The sequence below is a fragment of the Cyclopterus lumpus genome, chromosome 8, assembly GCF_009769545.1.
Source record: "Cyclopterus lumpus isolate fCycLum1 chromosome 8, fCycLum1.pri, whole genome shotgun sequence".
Lineage (NCBI taxonomy): Eukaryota > Metazoa > Chordata > Actinopteri > Perciformes > Cyclopteridae > Cyclopterus > Cyclopterus lumpus.
In genome coordinates, this window is record NC_046973.1 from 477,066 (window position 1) to 499,902 (window position 22,837).

The 22,837-nt window shown below is 39.0% G+C and overlaps 1 protein-coding gene across 1 annotated transcript in view; it reads left to right on the forward strand.

Annotated features, from left to right (window-relative positions):
- The window catches only part of LOC117734700 (serine/threonine-protein kinase WNK4-like), a 36,458-nt gene extending 22,253 nt beyond the window's left edge, over positions 1-14,205 (forward strand). The window contains exons 15-23 of the mRNA XM_034538945.1: positions 276-324; positions 1,127-1,237; positions 1,429-1,904; positions 7,957-8,005; positions 8,085-8,150; positions 12,845-13,259; positions 13,341-13,546; positions 13,624-13,717; positions 13,793-14,205. Coding sequence (XP_034394836.1) covers positions 276-324; positions 1,127-1,237; positions 1,429-1,904; positions 7,957-8,005; positions 8,085-8,150; positions 12,845-13,259; positions 13,341-13,546; positions 13,624-13,717; positions 13,793-13,814 — 1,488 coding nt within the window. The 3' untranslated portion in view covers positions 13,815-14,205. The remainder of the gene's footprint in view (positions 1-275; positions 325-1,126; positions 1,238-1,428; positions 1,905-7,956; positions 8,006-8,084; positions 8,151-12,844; positions 13,260-13,340; positions 13,547-13,623; positions 13,718-13,792) is intronic.
- The last annotated feature ends 8,632 nt before the right edge of the window (positions 14,206-22,837 follow it).

Below are 22,837 nucleotides of genomic sequence, written 5' to 3' on the forward strand. Positions count from 1 at the left end.
GGAGGTTGAAGACCAGCCGAGCAGCTGCATTCTGGATGAGCTGTAGAGGTCGAATGGCATTAGCAGGTAGACCTGAAGGAGGAGTTACAGTAGTCTAGCCGTGAGATGACCAGAACCTGGACCAGAACCTGGACCAGAACCTGGACCAGAACCTGGACCAGAACCTGGACCAGAACCTATGCCTATCAGTATCGATCATTACATCACAACAGCAGACGTCTTCATCTTCACTGCTTGTGTGTTTGTTCTGTTTTGTCTTGTGTGTGTCTTCACAGCCCACCCTGCAGACACAGGGTCTCTCCATGTCCTCATCTTTACTTCCTGGTAAGAAAAGACTGAAGTGAGTTCAATCCAGTGACACACAGTATATATATATATCTATATCTATATATATATATATATATATATATATATATATATATATATATCTATATATATAGATATATATATATCTCTATATATATATATATATATATATATATATATATATATATATATCTCTATATATATATATATATATATATATATATATATATATATATATATAGATATATATATATCTATATTTATATCTATATATATATATATATATATAGATATAAATATAGATATATCTATATTTATATATAGATATATATATATAGATATATATATATATCTATATATATCTATATATAGATATATATATATATATATATATATATATATATATATATATATCTCTGTAGGAGCACAGGAATGAATGCAGTAGACAAGGTTTATCTGTTGGCTGCACACCTCTGTGGCCGTTTATTCCACAAACAAAACTCCTTTGACACTGACATCTCCCCTCAACGCCATCCCGTTGCCCTGGTTACGATGCCAGCTCTTAAAGGGACACTGTCATCTATATCGTAAGCCAGCCCACTAGTCCTGTGAATTATTTGTTCCAAGCCGAGTTCCCTATATTGTTTTGTGTTTTTTTGGGAGTTTTTCCTGATCCGATGTGAGGTCAAAGGTCAGGGATGTCGTATGTGTACAGATTGTAAAGCCCTCTGAGGGGAGGTTGTGATTCTGGGCTATACTAAATAAACTGAATTGAATTTACATGAACTGACTCTAATCAATAGTTATGTTTTCCCATCAGACATTGCAGATGCAGACCCCTCCCCCTTGAAGGGCGGAGACTTCTACATTGAACGTGAGACCACTCCCCCTGTCAGACCACTGAGGTCACAGTCTTTCCACACCTCCTCCGGTACTTGATCTGTTCATTTATGTATACATGTTACACATCGTCCTCTTCTGTCAATCATCATTTTAAAACGACATTTATGTAACTCTTGTTGGGGCCCCTCAGGGAAGTGTCCTGGAGCCCCTGTGGTTTATTTTATACCCTAAGAAACCCCTTGTTTATAATCTTAACCCCCCCCCCCCCCCCCTCTCCAGCTTCCTCCCATCAGCCTCTTCCCTCCTCCTTCGATTACCCCGGCCCAGACTCTCCCCACCCTCCTCCCCCCAACCTCCCCATGCCTCCTCAGTATAACCTTCTTTCTCCCCATTACTCCCCCTACACCGCCGAGAGCTCCACCCCCGGCCTCCACAGTAACCCCTCCCTCCTCACCTTCTCCTCTTCCTCAGCTCCCACCCTCCCTCCTCACTGGCACCCCCCTGACCAGCCTCTCTTTTCTCTGGCCAACGTGCTCTCTCTCGCCATGAATATGGCCCAGTCCTTAATGCCCCAACCCGGGACCCCTTCCCTCCAGTCTCCCCCCCTGGGTCCTCATCCTCCCAGCCATGGCTCCTTCTCTGCTCCTTTCTCCTCCCAGCTATCCTACAGGCCCCCCTCCCCTCAGACAGGCTCCGCCCCAAACAGCAGGCAGGGGTCGCCGCCTGGCCGAACCCACAACACACCTGAGGCACAGGTGAGCTTCCTGATTTCTGTAGTCCAGGTATAGGATTAGAGAAACCTGGTTTCACTCACTCGTTCATTCATTCATCATTCATTCACTCGTTTGTTTGTTCCTTCACTCGTTTGTTTGTTCCTTCACTCTTTGTTTGTTCCTTCACTCTTTGTTTGTTCCTTCACTCGTTTGTTTGTTCCTTCACTCGTTTGTTTGTTCCTTCACTCGTTTGTTTGTTCCTTCACTCGTTTGTTTGTTCATTCACTCGTTTGTTTGTTCCTTCACTCGTTTGTTTGTTCCTTCACTCTTTGTTTGTTCCTTCACTCGTTTGTTTGTTCCTTCACTCTTTGTTTGTTCCTTCACTCGTTTGTTTGTTCCTTCACTCGTTTGTTTGTTCCTTCACTCGTTTGTTTGTTCCTTCACTCGTTTGTTTGTTCCTTCACTCGTTTGTTAGTTCCTTCACTCTTTGTTAGTTCCTTTACTCGTTTGTTTGTTCCTTCACTCGTTTGTTTGTTCCTTCACTCGTTTGTTTGTTCCTTCACTCGTTTGTTAGTTCCTTTACTCGTTTGTTTGTTCCTTCACTCGTTTGTTTGTTCCTTTACTCGTTTGTTTGTTCCTTCACTCGTTTGTTTGTTCCTTCACTCGTTTGTTTGTTCCTTCACTCGTTTGTTTGTTCCTTCACTCGTTTGTTAGTTCCTTTACTCGTTTGTTTGTTCCTTCACTCGTTTGTTTGTTCCTTCACTTGTTTGTTTGTTCCTTTACTCGTTTGTTTGTTCCTTCACTCTTTGTTTGTTCATTCACTCGTTTGTTTGTTCCTTCACTCGTTTGTTAGTTCCTTCACTCGTTTGTTAGTTCCTTCACTCGTTTGTTTGTTCCTTTACTCGTTTGTTAGTTCCTTCACTCGTTTGTTTGTTCCTTCACTCGTTTGTTTGTTCCTTCACTCGTTTGTTTGTTCCTTCACTCGTTTGTTTGTTCCTTCACTCGTTTGTTTGTTCCTTCACTCGTTTGTTAGTTCCTTCACTCTTTGTTAGTTCCTTCACTCGTTTGTTAGTTCCTTCACTCTTTGTTAGTTCCTTCACTCGTTTGTTTGTTCCTTCACTCGTTTGTTAGTTCCTTCACTCTTTGTTAGTTCCTTCACTCGTTTGTTAGTTCCTTCACTCGTTTGTTAGTTCCTTCACTCGTTTGTTAGTTCCTTCACTCGTTTGTTAGTTCCTTCACTCGTTTGTTTGTTCCTTTACTCGTTTGTTTGTTCCTTCACTCGTTTGTTAGTTCCTTCACTCGTTTGTTAGTTCCTTCACTCGTTTGTTAGTTCCTTCACTCGTTTGTTAGTTCCTTCACTCGTTTGTTTGTTCCTTTACTCGTTTGTTAGTTCCTTCACTCGTTTGTTTGTTCCTTCACTCGTTTGTTAGTTCCTTCACTCGTTTGTTAGTTCCTTTACTCGTTTGTTTGTTCCTTCACTCGTTTGTTAGTTCCTTCACTCTTTGTTAGTTCCTTCACTCGTTTGTTTGTTCCTTCACTCGTTTGTTAGTTCCTTCACTCGTTTGTTAGTTCCTTCACTCTTTGTTAGTTCCTTCACTCGTTTGTTAGTTCCTTCACTCTTTGTTAGTTCCTTCACTCTTTGTTTGTTCCTTCACTCGTTTGTTTGTTCCTTTATTCGTTTGTTTGTTCCTTCACTCGTTTGTTTGTTCCTTCACTCGTTTGTTTGTTCCTTCACTCGTTTGTTAGTTCCTTCACTCGTTTGTTAGTTCCTTCACTCGTTTGTTTGTTCCTTTACTCGTTTGTTAGTTCCTTTACTCGTTTGTTTGTTCCTTCACTCGTTTGTTTGTTCCTTCACTCGTTTGTTTGTTCCTTCACTCGTTTGTTTGTTCCTTCACTCTTTGTTTGTTCCTTCACTCGTTTGTTTGTTCCTTCACTCTTTGTTAGTTCCTTTACTCGTTTGTTAGTTCCTTCACTCGTTTGTTTGTTCCTTCACTCGTTTGTTTGTTCCTTCACTCGTTTGTTTGTTCCTTCACTCGTTTGTTTGTTCCTTCACTCGTTTGTTTGTTCCTTCACTCGTTTGTTAGTTCCTTTACTCGTTTGTTTGTTCCTTCACTCGTTTGTTTGTTCCTTCACTTGTTCCTTCACTCGTTTGTTTGTTCCTTTACTCGTTTGTTTGTTCCTTCACTCGTTTGTTTGTTCCTTCACTCGTTTGTTTGTTCCTTCACTCGTTTGTTAGTTCCTTTACTCGTTTGTTAGTTCCTTTACTCGTTTGTTTGTTCCTTCACTTGTTCCTTCACTCGTTTGTTTGTTCCTTCACTCGTTTGTTTGTTCCTTCACTCGTTTGTTTGTTCCTTTACTCGTTTGTTAGTTCCTTTACTCGTTTGTTTGTTCCTTCACTTGTTCCTTCACTCGTTTGTTTGTTCCTTCACTCGTTTGTTTGTTCCTTCACTTGTTCCTTCACTCGTTTGTTAGTTCCTTCACTCGTTTGTTTGTTCCTTCACTCGTTTGTTTGTTCCTTCACTCGTTTGTTTGTTCCTTCACTCGTTTGTTTGTTCCTTCACTCGTTTGTTTGTTCCTTTACTCGTTTGTTAGTTCCTTTACTCGTTTGTTTGTTCCTTCACTCGTTTGTTTGTTCCTTCACTCGTTTGTTTGTTCCTTCACTTGTTCCTTCACTCGTTTGTTTGTTCCTTCACTCGTTTGTTTGTTCCTTCACTCGTTTGTTTGTTCCTTCACTCGTTTGTTAGTTCCTTCACTCGTTTGTTTGTTCCTTCACTCGTTTGTTAGTTCCTTTACTCGTTTGTTTGTTCCTTCACTCGTTTGTTTGTTCCTTCACTCGTTTGTTTGTTCCTTCACTTGTTCCTTCACTCGTTTGTTTGTTCCTTCACTCGTTTGTTTGTTCCTTCACTCGTTTGTTTGTTCCTTCACTCGTTTGTTAGTTCCTTTACTCGTTTGTTTGTTCCTTTACTCGTTTGTTTGTTCCTTCACTCGTTTGTTTGTTCCTTCACTCGTTTGTTTGTTCCTTCACTCGTTTGTTTGTTCCTTTACTCGTTTGTTTGTTCCTTCACTCGTTTGTTTGTTCCTTCACTCGTTTGTTTGTTCCTTCACTCGTTTGTTTGTTCCTTTACTCGTTTGTTTGTTCCTTTACTCGTTTGTTTGTTCCTTTACTCGTTTGTTAGTTCCTTTACTCGTTTGTTTGTTCCTTCACTCGTTTGTTTGTTCCTTCACTCGTTTGTTTGTTCCTTCACTCGTTTGTTTGTTCCTTTACTCGTTTGTTAGTTCCTTTACTCGTTTGTTTGTTCCTTTACTCGTTTGTTAGTTCCTTCACTCGTTTGTTTGTTCCTTCACTCGTTTGTTTGTTCCTTCACTCGTTTGTTTGTTCCTTCACTCGTTTGTTTGTTCCTTTACTCGTTTGTTTGTTCCTTTACTCGTTTGTTAGTTCCTTCACTCGTTTGTTTGTTCCTTCACTTGTTTGTTTGTTCCTTCACTCGTTTGTTTGTTCCTTCACTCGTTTGTTTGTTCCTTCACTCGTTTGTTAGTTCCTTCACTCGTTTGTTTGTTCCTTCACTCGTTTGTTAGTTCCTTTACTCGTTTGTTTGTTCCTTCACTCGTTCCTTTACTCGTTTGTTAGTTCCTTCACTCGTTTGTTTGTTCCTTTACTCGTTTGTTAGTTCCTTTACTCGTTTGTTTGTTCCTTCACTTGTTCCTTCACTCGTTTGTTAGTTCCTTTACTCGTTTGTTTGTTCCTTCACTCGTTTGTTTGTTCCTTCACTCGTTTGTTTGTTCCTTTACTCGTTTGTTTGTTCCTTCACTCGTTTGTTTGTTCCTTTACTCGTTTGTTTGTTCCTTCACTCGTTTGTTTGTTCCTTTACTCGTTTGTTTGTTCCTTCACTCGTTTGTTTGTTCCTTCACTCGTTTGTTTGTTCCTTTACTCGTTTGTTTGTTCCTTCACTCGTTTGTTTGTTCCTTCACTCGTTTGTTTGTTCCTTCACTCGTTTGTTTGTTCCTTTACTCGTTTGTTAGTTCCTTTACTCGTTTGTTTGTTCCTTTACTCGTTTGTTAGTTCCTTCACTCGTTTGTTTGTTCCTTCACTCGTTTGTTTGTTCCTTCACTCGTTTGTTTGTTCCTTCACTCGTTTGTTTGTTCCTTTACTCGTTTGTTAGTTCCTTCACTCGTTTGTTTGTTCCTTTACTCGTTTGTTTGTTCCTTCACTCGTTTGTTTGTTCCTTCACTCGTTTGTTTGTTCCTTCACTCGTTTGTTTGTTCCTTCACTCGTTTGTTTGTTCCTTCACTCGTTTGTTTGTTCCTTTACTCGTTTGTTTGTTCCTTCACTCGTTTGTTTGTTCCTTTACTCGTTTGTTTGTTCCTTCACTCGTTTGTTAGTTCCTTTACTCGTTTGTTTGTTCCTTCACTCGTTCCTTTACTCGTTTGTTAGTTCCTTCACTCGTTTGTTTGTTCCTTTACTCGTTTGTTAGTTCCTTTACTCGTTTGTTTGTTCCTTCACTCGTTCCTTCACTCGTTTGTTAGTTCCTTTACTCGTTTGTTTGTTCCTTCACTCGTTCCTTTACTCGTTTGTTAGTTCCTTCACTCGTTTGTTTGTTCCTTTACTTGTTTGTTAGTTCCTTTACTCGTTTGTTTGTTCCTTCACTCGTTTGTTTGTTCCTTCACTCGTTTGTTTGTTCCTTCACTCGTTTGTTTGTTCCTTCACTCGTTTGTTAGTTCCTTTACTCGTTTGTTAGTTCCTTCACTCGTTTGTTTGTTCCTTTACTCGTTTGTTTGTTCCTTTACTCGTTTGTTTGTTCCTTTACTCGTTTGTTAGTTCCTTTACTCGTTTGTTTGTTCCTTCACTCGTTTGTTTGTTCCTTCACTCGTTTGTTTGTTCCTTCACTCGTTTGTTTGTTCCTTCACTCGTTTGTTAGTTCCTTTACTCGTTTGTTAGTTCCTTCACTCGTTTGTTAGTTCCTTCACTCGTTTGTTTGTTCCTTTACTCGTTTGTTTGTTCCTTCACTCGTTTGTTTGTTCCTTCACTCGTTTGTTTGTTCCTTCACTCGTTTGTTTGTTCCTTCACTCGTTTGTTTGTTCCTTTACTCGTTTGTTTGTTCATTCACTCGTTTGTTTGTTCCTTCACTCGTTTGTTAGTTCCTTTACTCGTTTGTTTGTTCCTTCACTCGTTCCTTTACTCGTTTGTTAGTTCCTTCACTCGTTTGTTTGTTCCTTTACTCGTTTGTTTGTTCCTTCACTCGTTTGTTTGTTCCTTCACTCGTTTGTTTGTTCCTTCACTCGTTTGTTTGTTCCTTCACTCGTTTGTTTGTTCCTTTACTCGTTTGTTTGTTCCTTTACTCGTTTGTTTGTTCCTTCACTCGTTTGTTTGTTCCTTTACTCGTTTGTTTGTTCCTTCACTCGTTTGTTTGTTCCTTCACTCGTTTGTTTGTTCCTTCACTCGTTTGTTTGTTCCTTTACTCGTTTGTTAGTTCCTTTACTCGTTTGTTTGTTCCTTCACTCGTTTGTTTGTTCCTTCACTCGTTTGTTTGTTCCTTTACTCGTTTGTTAGTTCCTTCACTCGTTTGTTTGTTCCTTCACTCGTTTGTTTGTTCCTTCACTCGTTTGTTAGTTCCTTTACTCGTTTGTTTGTTCCTTTACTCGTTTGTTTGTTCCTTCACTCGTTTGTTAGTTCCTTTACTCGTTTGTTTGTTCCTTCACTCGTTCCTTTACTCGTTTGTTAGTTCCTTCACTCGTTTGTTTGTTCCTTCACTCGTTTGTTTGTTCCTTCACTCGTTTGTTAGTTCCTTCACTCGTTTGTTTGTTCCTTCACTCGTTTGTTTGTTCCTTCACTCGTTTGTTTGTTCCTTCACTCGTTTGTTTGTTCCTTTACTCGTTTGTTTGTTCCTTCACTCGTTTGTTTGTTCCTTTACTCGTTTGTTTGTTCCTTTACTCGTTTGTTAGTTCCTTCACTCGTTTGTTTGTTCCTTCACTCGTTTGTTTGTTCCTTTACTCGTTTGTTTGTTCCTTTACTCGTTTGTTTATTTAGTCACTCTTTCCTTCGTTCTCTCATTCATTCACTCGTTCATTCATTTGTTTATTCACTCACTCATTTCAGCCTATCAGTCCTGATCAGCTGCAGGTTGGCTCAGCTTCGCCCCCTCAAGGTGAGTCCCTCTGACATCACAAAGTGACTTCACACCAGACTGATGACTCACTGATCATGTATCTGGTTCACGGGTCCAGAGACTGTCTTAGCTCCCGGACTTGTCCAGGAGTCCTCCCCCGTCTCACTGTCCCCCACACAGGAAGGTGAGACACACGCGTCTCACTGATTTTATTAGTTTAGTTTATTAGAAATTGTCTACTTTGGGAGCATTTCTGGGGCACGTAGACATTTTTAAAACTAACCATATTTGGCACGCTTGTCAGTCTTGGTGACAATAGCCATCTGATCAAGGAGTCACATTTTTTAAATTCATAGTTGCTCTCTAGCGCCCCCTCCAATTTTGACCGGCGACGCCCCTCACCCAGAATGTCCGATTGACTTGTTCACACATGTCCACCTGCTCTACAGAAACCCTCTCAGACCACTAAGCTCCGCCTACTTAGACTTTCCTCCATTTTGAATTTTGTGAAAAACACATCATTGACTTTCTTAACTACATGCTTGGTCCAAATCAACAAAACCTGATATCAATCAAATCATTGAAGCCAGATGACGTAGAATATGTCAACTGTTTATTTATATCTCATTGTGGTAAAGATCTATGGCCCAATGAACATCTTAGGGGCGTGTCTTGTTTTTCAATGCTCATAGCGTCAACACTATTGGGACTAATCACTCGAAAACATGTTTCCTAAGTGCACATGGCATGCCTTAACTGGCACGACTTCAATCTTCCTTCCAGGATGATCAGAAGGCCTTGAGCATGATTATTCTCCAAAAAAACGTCAACTATATATATATAAACTATATATTTATAGACACAATATATAAATAATTATATCTGTATCTATATATTTATATATGTAACAGATTTGTATTGGGCAGGAAAGAAGTTTACTCGGATGATTTCTTTTCCGTTTATTTATTAGCTCCTGCAGAAGACAATAAAACACACATATTGTCTTATAAAAGATTTTCAGCAAACCGGTGGCGCAGTGGGATAAAACACATGACTTGAGTGCGGGAGTCGTGTGTTCAAATCCATGTCAGGGCAAATTTTGTAAGCATTTTTTTTTACCTTTAATTTACATGACGTGGTCTAGACTTCACGTAGAGACACATGATGCATGTATCTGTTCACATTCTCAAAGCGCCCCCTACTGGCCAAAACAAATTAGCCTAAAATGCATCAGATTCACATGAAATTTACACAACATGGTCTACACTTCACGTAGAGACACGTGGTGCATGTATATGCTCTCAAAGCGCCACCTACTGGCTCAAATGGACTTTCTCTAATCTGCCCCAAACTTGTCGTGCTTGTCACAAGTCGCGGTCTGAGGATATCGACGAGCTTATTTTCACTCACAGTCGACGCGCCGCCTACTGGTGAAAGAATATCGAGGTTACGCAACAAACGGTAAAACGTACGACCGCCGGTGAGCGAGGACCCGTTCATTGCTGCTTGCAGCTTTAATTTATTTTTTATTTTATTTTTAGAGAAAACAATATGTTTTTTGGGTTCAAACAAAGAATATTCAATGTTTTGTACTATCTGGAGTCTGAAATAAAAGTTTGATTGAAAGAACAGAGAACTAAATATCTTCAGGTACTTTTTTCTCATGAAGACAATAGGTTTGTATGCTCTTAAATAACTAGAAATGAATACAACATCTTAAAATAGGCTAATGTCACCTTGAGGGGATGGAGGTGATGGAGGTGAAGGAGGTGAAGGAGGGGATGGAGGTGATGGAGGGGATGGAGGGGATGAAGGTGATGGAGGGGATGGAGGTGATGGAGGGGATGGAGGTGATGGAGGTGAAGGAGGTGAAGGAGGGGATGGAGGTGATGGAGGGGATGGAGGGGATGAAGGTGATGGAGGGGATGGAGGTGATGGAGGGGATGGAGGTGATGGAGGGGATGCAGGTGATGGAGGGGATGGAGGGGATGGAGGGGATGCAGGTGATGGAGGGGATGGAGGTGATGGAGGGGATGGAGGTGATGGAGGGGATGCAGGTGATGGAGGGGATGCAGGTGATAGAGGGGATGGAGGTGATGGAGGGGATGGAGGTGATGCAGGTGATGGAGGTGATGGAGGGGATGCAGGTGTTAGAGGGGTTGGAGGTGATGGAGGGGATGCAGGTGATGGAGGGGATGAAAGTGATGGAGGTGATGGAGGGGATGGAGGTGATGGAGGTGATGGAGGGGATGAAGGGGATGCAGGTGATGGAGGGGATGGAGGTGATGGAGGGGATGAAAGTGATGGAGGTGATGGAGGGGATGGAGGGGATGAAAGTGATGGAGGTGATGGAGGGGATGGAGGTGATGGAGGTGATGGAGGGGATGAAGGGGATGCAGGTGATGGAGGGGATGCAGGTGATGAAAGTGATGGAGGTGATGAAGGGGATGCAGGTGATGGAGGGGATGCAGGTGATGGAGGTGATGGAGGGGATGGAGGGGATGCAGGTGATGGAGGGGATGGAGGGGATGCAGGTGATGAAAGTGATGGAGGTGATGAAGGGGATGCAGGTGATGGAGGGGATGCAGGTGATGGAGGTGATGGAGGGGATGCAGGTGATACAGGTGATAGAGGGGATGGAGGTGATGGAGGAGATGGAGGGGATGCAGGTGATGGAGGGGATGGAGGGGATGCAGGTGATGGAGGGGATGCAGGTGATGGAGGGGATGGAGGGGATGGAGGGGATGCAGGTGATGGAGGTGATGGAGGGGATGCAGGTGATGGAGGTGATGGAGGGGATGCAGGTGATAGAGGGGATGGAGGTGATGGAGGGGATGCAGGTGATGGAGGTGATGGAGGGGATGCAGGTGATAGAGGGGATGGAGGTGATGGAGGGGATGCAGGTGATGGAGGGGATGGAGGTGATGGAGGGGATGGAGGGGATGGAGGGGATGCAGGTGATGGAGGGGATGGAGGGGATGCAGGTGATGGAGGGGATGGAGGTGATGGAGGGGATGGAGGTGATGGAGGGGATGGAGGGGATGGAGGGGATGCAGGTGATGGAGGGGATGGAGGGGATGCAGGTGATGGAGGGGATGGAGGGGATGCAGGTGATGGAGGTGATGGAGGGGATGCAGGTGATGGAGGTGATGGAGGGGATGGAGGGGATGCAGGTGATGGAGGTGATGGAGGGGATGCAGGTGATGGAGGGGATGGAGGTGATGGAGGGGATGGAGGGGATGGAGGGGATGCAGGTGATGGAGGGGATGGAGGTGATGGAGGTGATGGAGGGGATGCAGGTGATGGAGGGGATGGAGGGGATGCAGGTGATGGAGGGGATGGAGGTGATGGAGGTGATGGAGGGGATGCAGGTGATGAAAGTGATGGAGGTGATGGAGGGGATGGAGGTGATGGAGGGGATGCAGGTGATGGAGGGGATGGAGGGGATGAAAGTGATGGAGGTGATGAAAGTGATGGAGGTGATGCAGGTGATGAAAGTGATGGAGGTGATAAAAGTGATGGAGGTGATGAAGGGGATGCAGGTGATGGAGGGGATGGAGGGGATGCAGGTGATGAAAGTGATAGAGGTGATGGAGGGGATGCAGGTGATGAAAGTGATAGAGGTGATGGAGGGGATGCAGGTGATGGAGGGGATGGAGGGGATGGAGGGGATGCAGGTGATGGAGGGGATGGAGGTGATGAAGGTGATGGAGGTGATGAAGGGGATGAAAGTGATGGAGGTGATGGAGGGGATGCAGGTGATGAAAGTGATAGAGGTGATGGAGGGGATGCAGGTGATGGAGGGGATGGAGGGGATGGAGGGGATGCAGGTGATGGAGGGGATGGAGGTGATGAAGGTGATGGAGGTGATGAAGGGGATGAAAGTGATGGAGGTGATGGAGGGGATGCAGGTGATGAAAGTGATGGAGGTGATGGAGGGGATGCAGGTGATGGAGGGGATGGAGGGGATGGAGGTGATGGAGGTGATGGAGGGGATGCAGGTGATGGAGGGGATGGAGGGGATGGAGGTGATGGAGGGGATGCAGGTGATGGAGGGGATGGAGGTGATGGAGGGGATGGAGGTGATGGAGGTGATGAAAGTGATGGAGGGGATGGAGGTGATGCAGGTGATGAAAGTGATGGAGGTGATGAAGGGGATGCAGGTGATGAAAGTGATGGAGGTGATGAAGGGGATGCAGGTGATGGAGGTGATGGAGGGGATGCAGGTGATGGAGGGGATGCAGGTGATAGAGGGGATGGAGGTGATGGAGGGGATGGAGGTGATGCAGGTGATGAAAGTGATGGAGGTGATGAAGGGGATGAAAGTGATGGAGGTGATGAAGGGGATGCAGGTGATGGAGGGGATGGAGGGGATGCAGGTGATGAAAGTGATGGAGGTGATGAAGGGGATGCAGGTGATGGAGGGGATGGAGGGGATGGAGGGGATGGAGGGGATGGAGGGGATGCAGGTGATAGAGGGGATGGAGGTGATGGAGGGGATGGAGGGGATGCAGGTGATGAAAGTGATGGAGGTGATGAAGGGGATGCAGGTGATGGAGGTGATGGAGGGGATGCAGGTGATGGAGGGGATGCAGGTGATGAAAGTGATGCAGGTGATGGAGGGGATGCAGGTGATGGAGGGGATGCAGGTGATGGAGGTGATGAAAGTGATGGAGGTGATGAAGGGGATGAAAGTGATGGAGGTGATGAAGGGGATGCAGGTGATGGAGGTGATGGAGGGGATGCAGGTGATGAAAGTGATGGAGGTGATGGAGGGGATGGAGGTGATGGAGGGGATGAAGGGGAAGGTCAGTAATGGCTGATTGGTTCCTGTAGCGCCTTCTGGAGGACAAACTGCGTCTTCTTCTTCTCTTTCAGTGAAGAATCCTTCGGTCTTAAGCGTTGGTCGTTTCCAGGTGACGCCCTCTAACGTCATTGTTGCTGTCCGTCACCAGGAGCCCCGCCCCCTCGGTCAGACCACACCTACCACCCATTCCCCGCCTCCCTCCGGGGCCAACCATTCAAAAAACTCAGAGGGCAGCACGACGGAGCGTAGCGAATCAGAGAGCAGCGTGGGCTCGGTGGTCAAGGTCTCCCCGCCTCTTCATATTCAGGAGGAAGAGGAGGAGAGGAGGGGGGTGGGGGGGTGCCGGAGGCCAAGTGTCAGCCTGTGGGAGGGGTCGGCCGGCAACTTCGGCCAATCATGGAGCCGCTCAGCGCTTAACGTCAGCTCTGACGAATCAGAGAGCGAGAAGGAGGAGATGTGGGTGGAGCTACATGAGCTCCGTGAAAGGTGATTGGTTGATGGAAATAGTTTAAATAACTCACTCTTCGTTTTTACAATAAATACATTGTGAACCCTTTTGGATGCCAGACACTATGTGGAAGTGCAGACCCTGCAGGCCAATCAGAAGCGAGAAATTGAGGAGCTGTACCTGAGGATGGGTAAAGTCCCTCCCCCTGGCATCGTCTCCCCGGCGGCCATGTTGAACCACCGCCAACGTCGCCTCTCCAAGACCGGGAACCACCCCCCCTCTCGCAGGAACAGCCTGCAGAGACTGGACGGGCTGCCCCCTGCAGGTGAGGAGGAACCACAGCATGCAATCCATTTATTAACATTGATACTGCTTATTAATATAATAGTTTGTGTGCCTCAGGTATCATAAGGAAGAACAGCACTGGATCTCAGGACAGAGCAGGCAGAGGCGTGACCTTTGCCCCCGAGCACCGCAGCATGATGACCTCATACAGGTAACCACAGGTAGAGTACTTCAACACAGTTAGCATCAGCTGACGTGAGCCTGACCTTTGATCTTCGTCTTCCAGAGAGAGGGGAGCTGCAGACTAAGTGGAGAGATGAAGACGACGGCTGACGACGAAGGGGAAAACTAATTATTTAGATTCCAGATTTTTAGATTTGCTCAAACATTTTAAAGAGGTATCAGAACTTATTAAATATTGAGCAACACATCACAAAGAATCAATTGATCTTGGATTTGATGGCGTCTCCCATCATTTAGTCATATAACATATTTCACATGTTTTATGGATGAGTCTTCTGAGACTTTCGCCTCATATCTATAATGTCTTTATGATCAGTATATAAACATCTAATAATGGTAATAACACGTTTAAATATGTTCCATATGGTCTGTTTGTAACGCTTTATTACTGTTGATAAGCCGTGTGCCTTGAAGAAGGAAGATTGTAACATTTGTGGATTAAAGAATGAAGCTTCACGTCTTCTTTTCACTTTGTGAACTTTTAGTCGGTCACAAATAAAATCACTCCTGTTTTTGGTGATCAGCTGACACCTTTGTATCCGGAGGAGGGAGGAGTTACACCTGTACTCTGAATCATCCAATAGAAAAGCTCCTCCAGCAAGACGATAAGAGGTGAAGTCGAATATTTTATCCATCAAACTGACACTCCATCACAGGTAAGAGAAGAATATCATTTATACATGGTGTTGTTGTTAAAATGAAAGTTGAACCCCCCCAACATACAGTATATATACATATATATCTATATATATATACATATATATATAGATATATATAGATATATGTACATGTATATTTGCTCCCCGTAGCTGTGTCTATGGTGTATGAATGTAATTCGCTTTAGATAAGTGTCAGCTGAATAAAATGTAATGTAATATATACATATATATACACATACACATATATACGTATATATATACATTTACATATATATGTATATGTATACATATACATATGTATATATATGTATATATATACATACACATATATACGTATATGTATACATATACATATATATGTATATATACATATATACATTACATTACATTACTTTACATTACATTTCATGTCATTTAGCTGACACTTTTATCCAAAGTGACTTACAATAAGTGCATTAAACCATGAGTCCAAACTCAGAACAACAAGAATCAAGAAAGTAATGTTTCTTCAAGAAAGCCAAACTACAACAATACCATAAGTAATACCATAAGTAATACTATAAGTAATACCACAAGTAATACCATAAGTAATACCATAGGTAATACCATGAGTAATACCATACGTAATACCATGAGTAATGCCATACGTAATACCATAAGTAATACTATAAGTAATACCATACGTAATACCATGAGTAATGCCATACGTAATACCATGAGTAATACCATACGTAATACCATGAGTAATACCATGAGTAATACCATACGTAATACCATAAGTAATACCATGAGTAATACCATAAGTAATACCATGAGTAATACCATACGTAATACCATGAGTAATACCATGAGTAATACCATAGGTAATACCATAAGTAATACCATTCCACCATGAGGAGCCCGTTCCACCATGAGGAGCTCGTTCCACCATGAGGAGCTTGTTCCACCATGAGGAGCTCGTTCCACCATGAGGAGCTCGTTCCACCATGAGGAGCTTGTTCCACCATGAGGAGCTCGTTCCACCATGAGGAGCTCGTTCCACCATGAGGAGCTTGTTCCACCATGAGGAGCTCGTTCCACCATTGAGGAGCTCATTCCACCATGAGGAGTTCATTCCACCATTCCACCATTGAGGAGCTTGTTCCACCATGAGGAGCTTGTTCCACCATTCCAACATTGAGGAGCTTGTTCCACCATTCCACCATTGAGGAGTTTGTTCTACCATTCCACCAGTGAGGAGCTTGTTCCACCATTCCACCATTGAGGAGCTTGTTCCACCATTCCAACATTGAGGAGCTTGTTCCACCATTCCACCATTGAGGAGTTTGTTCTACCATTCCACCAGTGAGGAGCTTGTTCCACCATTCCACCATTGAGGAGTTTGTTCTACCATTCCACCATTGAGGAGCTTGTTCCACCATTCCACCATTGAGGAGCTTGTTCCACCATTTCACCATGAGGAGTTTGTTCTACCATTCCACCATTGAGGAGCTCGTTCCACCATTCCACCATTGACGAGTTTGTTCTACCATTCCACCATGAGGAGCTCGTTCCTCCATTCCACCACTGAGGAGCTCGTTCCACCATTGAGGAGCTCGTTCCACCATGAGGAGCTCGTTCCACCATGAGGGGCTTGTTCCACCATTCCACCATGATGAGCTTGTTCCACCATTCCACCATTGAGGAGCTTGTTCCACCATTCCACCATTGAGGAGCTTGTTCCACCATGAGGAGCTCGTTCCACTATTCCATCATACGGAGCTCGTTCCACCATTGAGGTGCTCGTTCCAGCATTCCACCATTGAGGAGCTCGTTCCAGCATTCCACCATTGAGGAGCTTGTTCCACCATTCCACCATTGAGGTGCTCGTTCCAGCATTCCACCATTGAGGAGCTCGTTCCAGCATTCCACCATTGAGGAGCTTGTTCCACCATTCCACCATTGAGGAGTTTGTTCCACCATTCCACCATTGAGGAGTTTGTTCCACCATGAGGAGCTCATTCCACCATTCCATCATTGAGGAGCTTGTTCCACCATTCCACCATTGAGGAGTTTGTTCTACCATTCCACCAGTGAGGAGCTTGTTCCACCATTCCACCATTGAGGAGTTTGTTCTACCATTCCACCATTGAGGAGCTTGTTCCACCATTCCACCATTGAGGAGCTTGTTCCACCATTTCACCATGAGGAGTTTGTTCTACCATTCCACCATTGAGGAGCTCGTTCCACCATTCCACCATTGACGAGTTTGTTCTACCATTCCACCATGAGGAGCTCGTTCCTCCATTCCACCACTGAGGAGCTCGTTCCACCATTGAGGAGCTCGTTCCACCATGAGGAGCTCGTTCCACCATGAGGGGCTTGTTCCACCATTCCACCATGATGAGCTTGTTCCACCATTCCACCATTGAGGAGCTTGTTCCACCATTCCACCATTGAGGAGCTTGTTCCACCATGAGGAGCTCGTTCCACTATTCCATCATACGGAGCTCGTTCCACCATTGAGGTGCTCGTTCCAGCATTCCACCATTGAGGAGCTCGTTCCAGCATTCCACCATTGAGGAGCTTGTTCCACCATTCCACCATTGAGGAGTTTGTTCCACCATGAGGAGCTCATTCCACCATTCCATCATAAGGAGCTTGTCCCACCATGAATAGCTTGTTCCAGTATAGTTATAGTTAGTATATGTTATGGATGTTATTCTAGTATAGGTTATATGTTTTATAGTATAGGTTATAGATGTTATTCTAGTATAGGTTATAGATGTTATTCTAGTATAGGTTATATATGTTATTCTAGTATAGGTTATATATGTTATTCTAGTATAGGTTATATATGTTATTCTAGTATAGGTTATATATGTTATTCTAGTATAGGTTATATATGTTATTCTAGTATAGGTTATAGATGTTATTCTAGTATATGTTATAGATGTTATTCTAGTATAAGTTATATATGTTATTCTAGTATAGGTTATAGATGTTATTCTAGTATATGTTATAGATGTTATTCTAGTATATGTTATAGATGTTATTCTGGTATGTGTTACAGATGTTATTCTAGTATAGGTTATATATGTTATTCTAGTATAGGTTATAGATGTTATTCTAGTATATATTATAGATGTTATTCTAGTATATGTTATAGATGTTTTTCTAGTATATGTTATGGATGTTATTCTGGTATGTGTTACATATGTTATTCTAATATAGGTTATAGATGTTATTCTAGTATATAACCTATACTAGAATAACATATATAATCTATATGTTATTCTGGTATGTGTTATAGATGTTATTCTAGCATATGTTATAGATGTTATTCTGGTATATGTTATAGATGTTATTCTAGTATATGTTATAGATGTTATTCTGGTATGTGTTACAGATGTTATTCTAGTATAGGTTATATATGTTATTCTGGTATGTGTTACAGATGTTATTCTAGTATAGGTTATATATGTTATTCTAGTATAGATTATAGATGTTATTCTAGTATAGATTATAGATGTTATTCTAGTATAGATTATAGATGTTATTCTAGTATATATTATATATGTTATTCTAGTATATGTTATAGATGATATTCTAGTATATGTTATAGATATTATTCTGCTATACGTTATAGATGTTATTCTGGTATATGTTAAAGATGTTATTCTAGTATATGTTATAGATGTTATTCTAGTGTATGTTATAGATGATATTCTAGTATATGTTATAGATGATATTCTAGTATATGTTATAGATGTTATTCTGGTATATGTTATAGATGTTATTCTGGTATATGTTATAGATGTTATTCTAGTATATGTTATAGATGTTATTCTAGTGTATGTTATAGATGATATTCTAGTATATGTTATAGATATTATTCTGCTATACGTTATAGATGTTATTCTAGTATATGTTATAGATGTTATTCTAGTATATGTTATAGATGTTATTCTGGTATATGTTATAGATGTTATTCTAGTATATGTTATAGATGTTATTCTGGTATATGTTATATATGTTATTCTAGTGTATGTTATAGATGATATTCTAGTATATCTTATAGATGTTATTCTGGTATATGTTATAGATGTTATTCTAGTGTATGTAACAGATGATATTCTAGTATATGTTATATATGTTATTCTGGTATATGTTATAGATGTTATTCTAGTATAGGTTAAAGATATTCTGCTATACGTTATAGATGTTATTCTGGTATATGTTATGGATGTTATTCTAGTATATGTTATAGATGTTATTCCAGTATATGTTATAGATGATATTCTAGTATATGTTATAGATGTTTTTCTAGTTTATGTTATGGATGTTATTCTGGTATGTGTTACATATGTTATTCTAATATAGGTTATAGATGTTATTCTAGTATATAACCTATACTAGAATAACATATATAACCTATATGTTATTCTGGTATGTGTTATAGATGTTATTCTAGCATGTTATGGATGTTATTCTGGTATATGTTATAGATGTTATTCTAGTATAGGTTAAAGATAATATTCTGCTATACGTTATAGATGTTATTCTGGTATATGTTATAGATGTTATTCTAGTATATGTTATAGATGTTATTCTAGTATATGTTATAGATGTTATTCTGGTATGTGTTACAGATGTTATTCTAGTATAGGTTATATATGTTATTCTAGTATAGGTTATATATGTTATTCTAGTATATGTTATAGATGTTATTCTGGTATGTGTTACAGATGTTAATCTAATATAGGTTTTAGATGTTATTCTAGTATATAACCCATACTAGAATAACATATATAACCTATACGTTATTCTGGTATGTGTTATAGATGTTATTCTAGCATATGTTGTAGATGTTATTCTGGTATATGTTATAGATGTTATTCTAGTATAGGTTAAAGATATTATTCTGCTATACGTTATAGATGTTATTCTGGTATATGTTATAGATGTTATTCTAGTATATGTTATAGATGTTATTCTAGTGTATGTTATAGATGATATTCTAGTATATGTAATAGATGTTATTCTGGTATATGTTATAGATGTTATTCTAGTATATGTTATAGATGTTATTCTGGTATATGTTATAGATGTTATTCTAGTATATGTTATAGATGTTATTCTGGTATATGTTATATATGTTATTCTAGTGTATGTTATAGATGATATTCTAGTATATGTTATAGATGTTATTCTGGTATATGTTATAGATGTTATTCTAGTGTATGTTATAGATGATATTCTAGTATATGTTATATATGTTATTCTGGTATATGTTATATATGTTATTCTAGCATATGTTATAGATGTTATTCTGGTATATGTTATAGATGTTATTCTAGTATAGGTTAAAGATATTATTCTGCTATACGTTATAGATTTTATTCTGGTATATGTTATAGATGTTATTCTAGTATATGTTATAGATGTTATTCTAGTATATGTTATAGATGTTATTCTGTTATGTGTTACAGATGTTATTCAAGTATAGGTTATATATGTTATTCTGGTATATGTTATAGATGTTATTCTAGCATATGTTATAGATGTTATTCTGGTATATGTTATAGATGTTATTCTAGTATAGGTTATAGATATTATTCTGGTATATGTTATAGATGTTATTCTAGTATAGGTTAAAGATATTATTCTGCTATACGTTATAGATTTTATTCTGGTATATGTTATAGATGTTATTCTAGTATATGTTATAGATGTTATTCTAGTATATGTTATAGATGTTATTCTGTTATGTGTTACAGATGTTATTCAAGTATAGGTTATATATGTTATTCTGGTATATGTTATAGATGTTATTCTAGCATATGTTATAGATGTTATTCTGGTATATGTTATAGATGTTATTCTAGTATAGGTTATAGATGTTATTCTAGTATATGTTATAGATGTTATTCTAGTATATGTTATAGATGTTATTCTGTTATGTGTTACAGATGTTATTCTAGTATAGGTTATATATGTTATTCTAGTATAGGTTATATATGTTATTCTAGTATAGGTTATATATGTTATTCTAGTATAGATTATAGATGTTATTCTAGTATATGTTATAGATGTTATTCTGGTATGTGTTACAGATGTTATTCTAATATAGGTTATAGATGTTATTCTAGTATATAACTTATACTAGAATAACATCTATAATCTATATGTTATTCTGGTATGTGTTATAGATGTTTTTCTAGTATAGGTTATATATGTTATTCTAGTATATGTTATCGATGTTATTCTAGTATAGGTTATATATGTTATTCTAGTATAGGTTATAGATGTTATTCTAGTATGTGTTAGATATGTTATTCTAATATAGGTTATAGATGTTATTCTTGTATGTATTATAGATGTTATTCTAGTATAGGTTATATATGTTATTGTTTTATGTGTTATAGATGTTATTCTAGTAAAGGTTATATATGTTATTCTAGTATAGGTTATACTTGTTATTCTAGTATAGGTTATAGATGTTATTGTTGTATGTGTTATAGATGTTATTCTAGTATAGGTTATAGATGTTATTCTAGTATAGGTTATAGATGTTATTCTAGTATATGTTATAGATGTTATTCTAGTGTATGTTATAGATGATATTCTAGTATATGTAATAGATGTTATTCTGGTATATGTTATAGATGTTATTCTAGTATATGTTATAGATGTTATTCTGGTATATGTTATAGATGTTATTCTAGTATATGTTATAGATGTTATTCTGGTATATGTTATATATGTTATTCTAGTGTATGTTATAGATGATATTCTAGTATATGTTATAGATGTTATTCTGGTATATGTTATAGATGTTATTCTAGTGTATGTTATAGATGATATTCTAGTATATGTTATATATGTTATTCTGGTATATGTTATATATGTTATTCTAGCATATGTTATAGATGTTATTCTGGTATATGTTATAGATGTTATTCTAGTATAGGTTAAAGATATTATTCTGCTATACGTTATAGATTTTATTCTGGTATATGTTATAGATGTTATTCTAGTATATGTTATAGATGTTATTCTAGTATATGTTATAGATGTTATTCTGTTATGTGTTACAGATGTTATTCAAGTATAGGTTATATATGTTATTCTGGTATATGTTATAGATGTTATTCTAGCATATGTTATAGATGTTATTCTGGTATATGTTATAGATGTTATTCTAGTATAGGTTATAGATATTATTCTGGTATATGTTATAGATGTTATTCTAGTATAGGTTAAAGATATTATTCTGCTATACGTTATAGATTTTATTCTGGTATATGTTATAGATGTTATTCTAGTATATGTTATAGATGTTATTCTAGTATATGTTATAGATGTTATTCTGTTATGTGTTACAGATGTTATTCAAGTATAGGTTATATATGTTATTCTGGTATATGTTATAGATGTTATTCTAGCATATGTTATAGATGTTATTCTGGTATATGTTATAGATGTTATTCTAGTATAGGTTATAGATGTTATTCTAGTATATGTTATAGATGTTATTCTAGTATATGTTATAGATGTTATTCTGTTATGTGTTACAGATGTTATTCTAGTATAGGTTATATATGTTATTCTAGTATAGGTTATATATGTTATTCTAGTATAGGTTATATATGTTATTCTAGTATAGATTATAGATGTTATTCTAGTATATGTTATAGATGTTATTCTGGTATGTGTTACAGATGTTATTCTAATATAGGTTATAGATGTTATTCTAGTATATAACTTATACTAGAATAACATCTATAATCTATATGTTATTCTGGTATGTGTTATAGATGTTTTTCTAGTATAGGTTATATATGTTATTCTAGTATATGTTATCGATGTTATTCTAGTATAGGTTATATATGTTATTCTAGTATAGGTTATAGATGTTATTCTAGTATGTGTTAGATATGTTATTCTAATATAGGTTATAGATGTTATTCTTGTATGTATTATAGATGTTATTCTAGTATAGGTTATATATGTTATTGTTTTATGTGTTATAGATGTTATTCTAGTATAGGTTATATATGTTATTCTAGTATAGGTTATACTTGTTATTCTAGTATAGGTTATAGATGTTATTGTTGTATGTGTTATAGATGTTATTCTAGTATAGGTTATAGATGTTATTCTAGTATAGGTTATAGATGTTATTCTATTATATGTTATAGATGTTATTCTAGTATAGGTTAAAGTTATTATTCTGCTATATGTTATGGATGTTATTCTGGTAGAGGTTATCGTTGTTATTCTGCTATATGTTATAGATGTTATTCTGGTATGTGTTATAGATGTTATTCTAGTATAGGTTAAAGATATTATTCTGCTATATGTTATAGATGTTATTCTGGTATGTGTTATAGATGTTATTCTAGTATATGTTAAAGATATTATTCTGCTATATGTTATAGATGTTA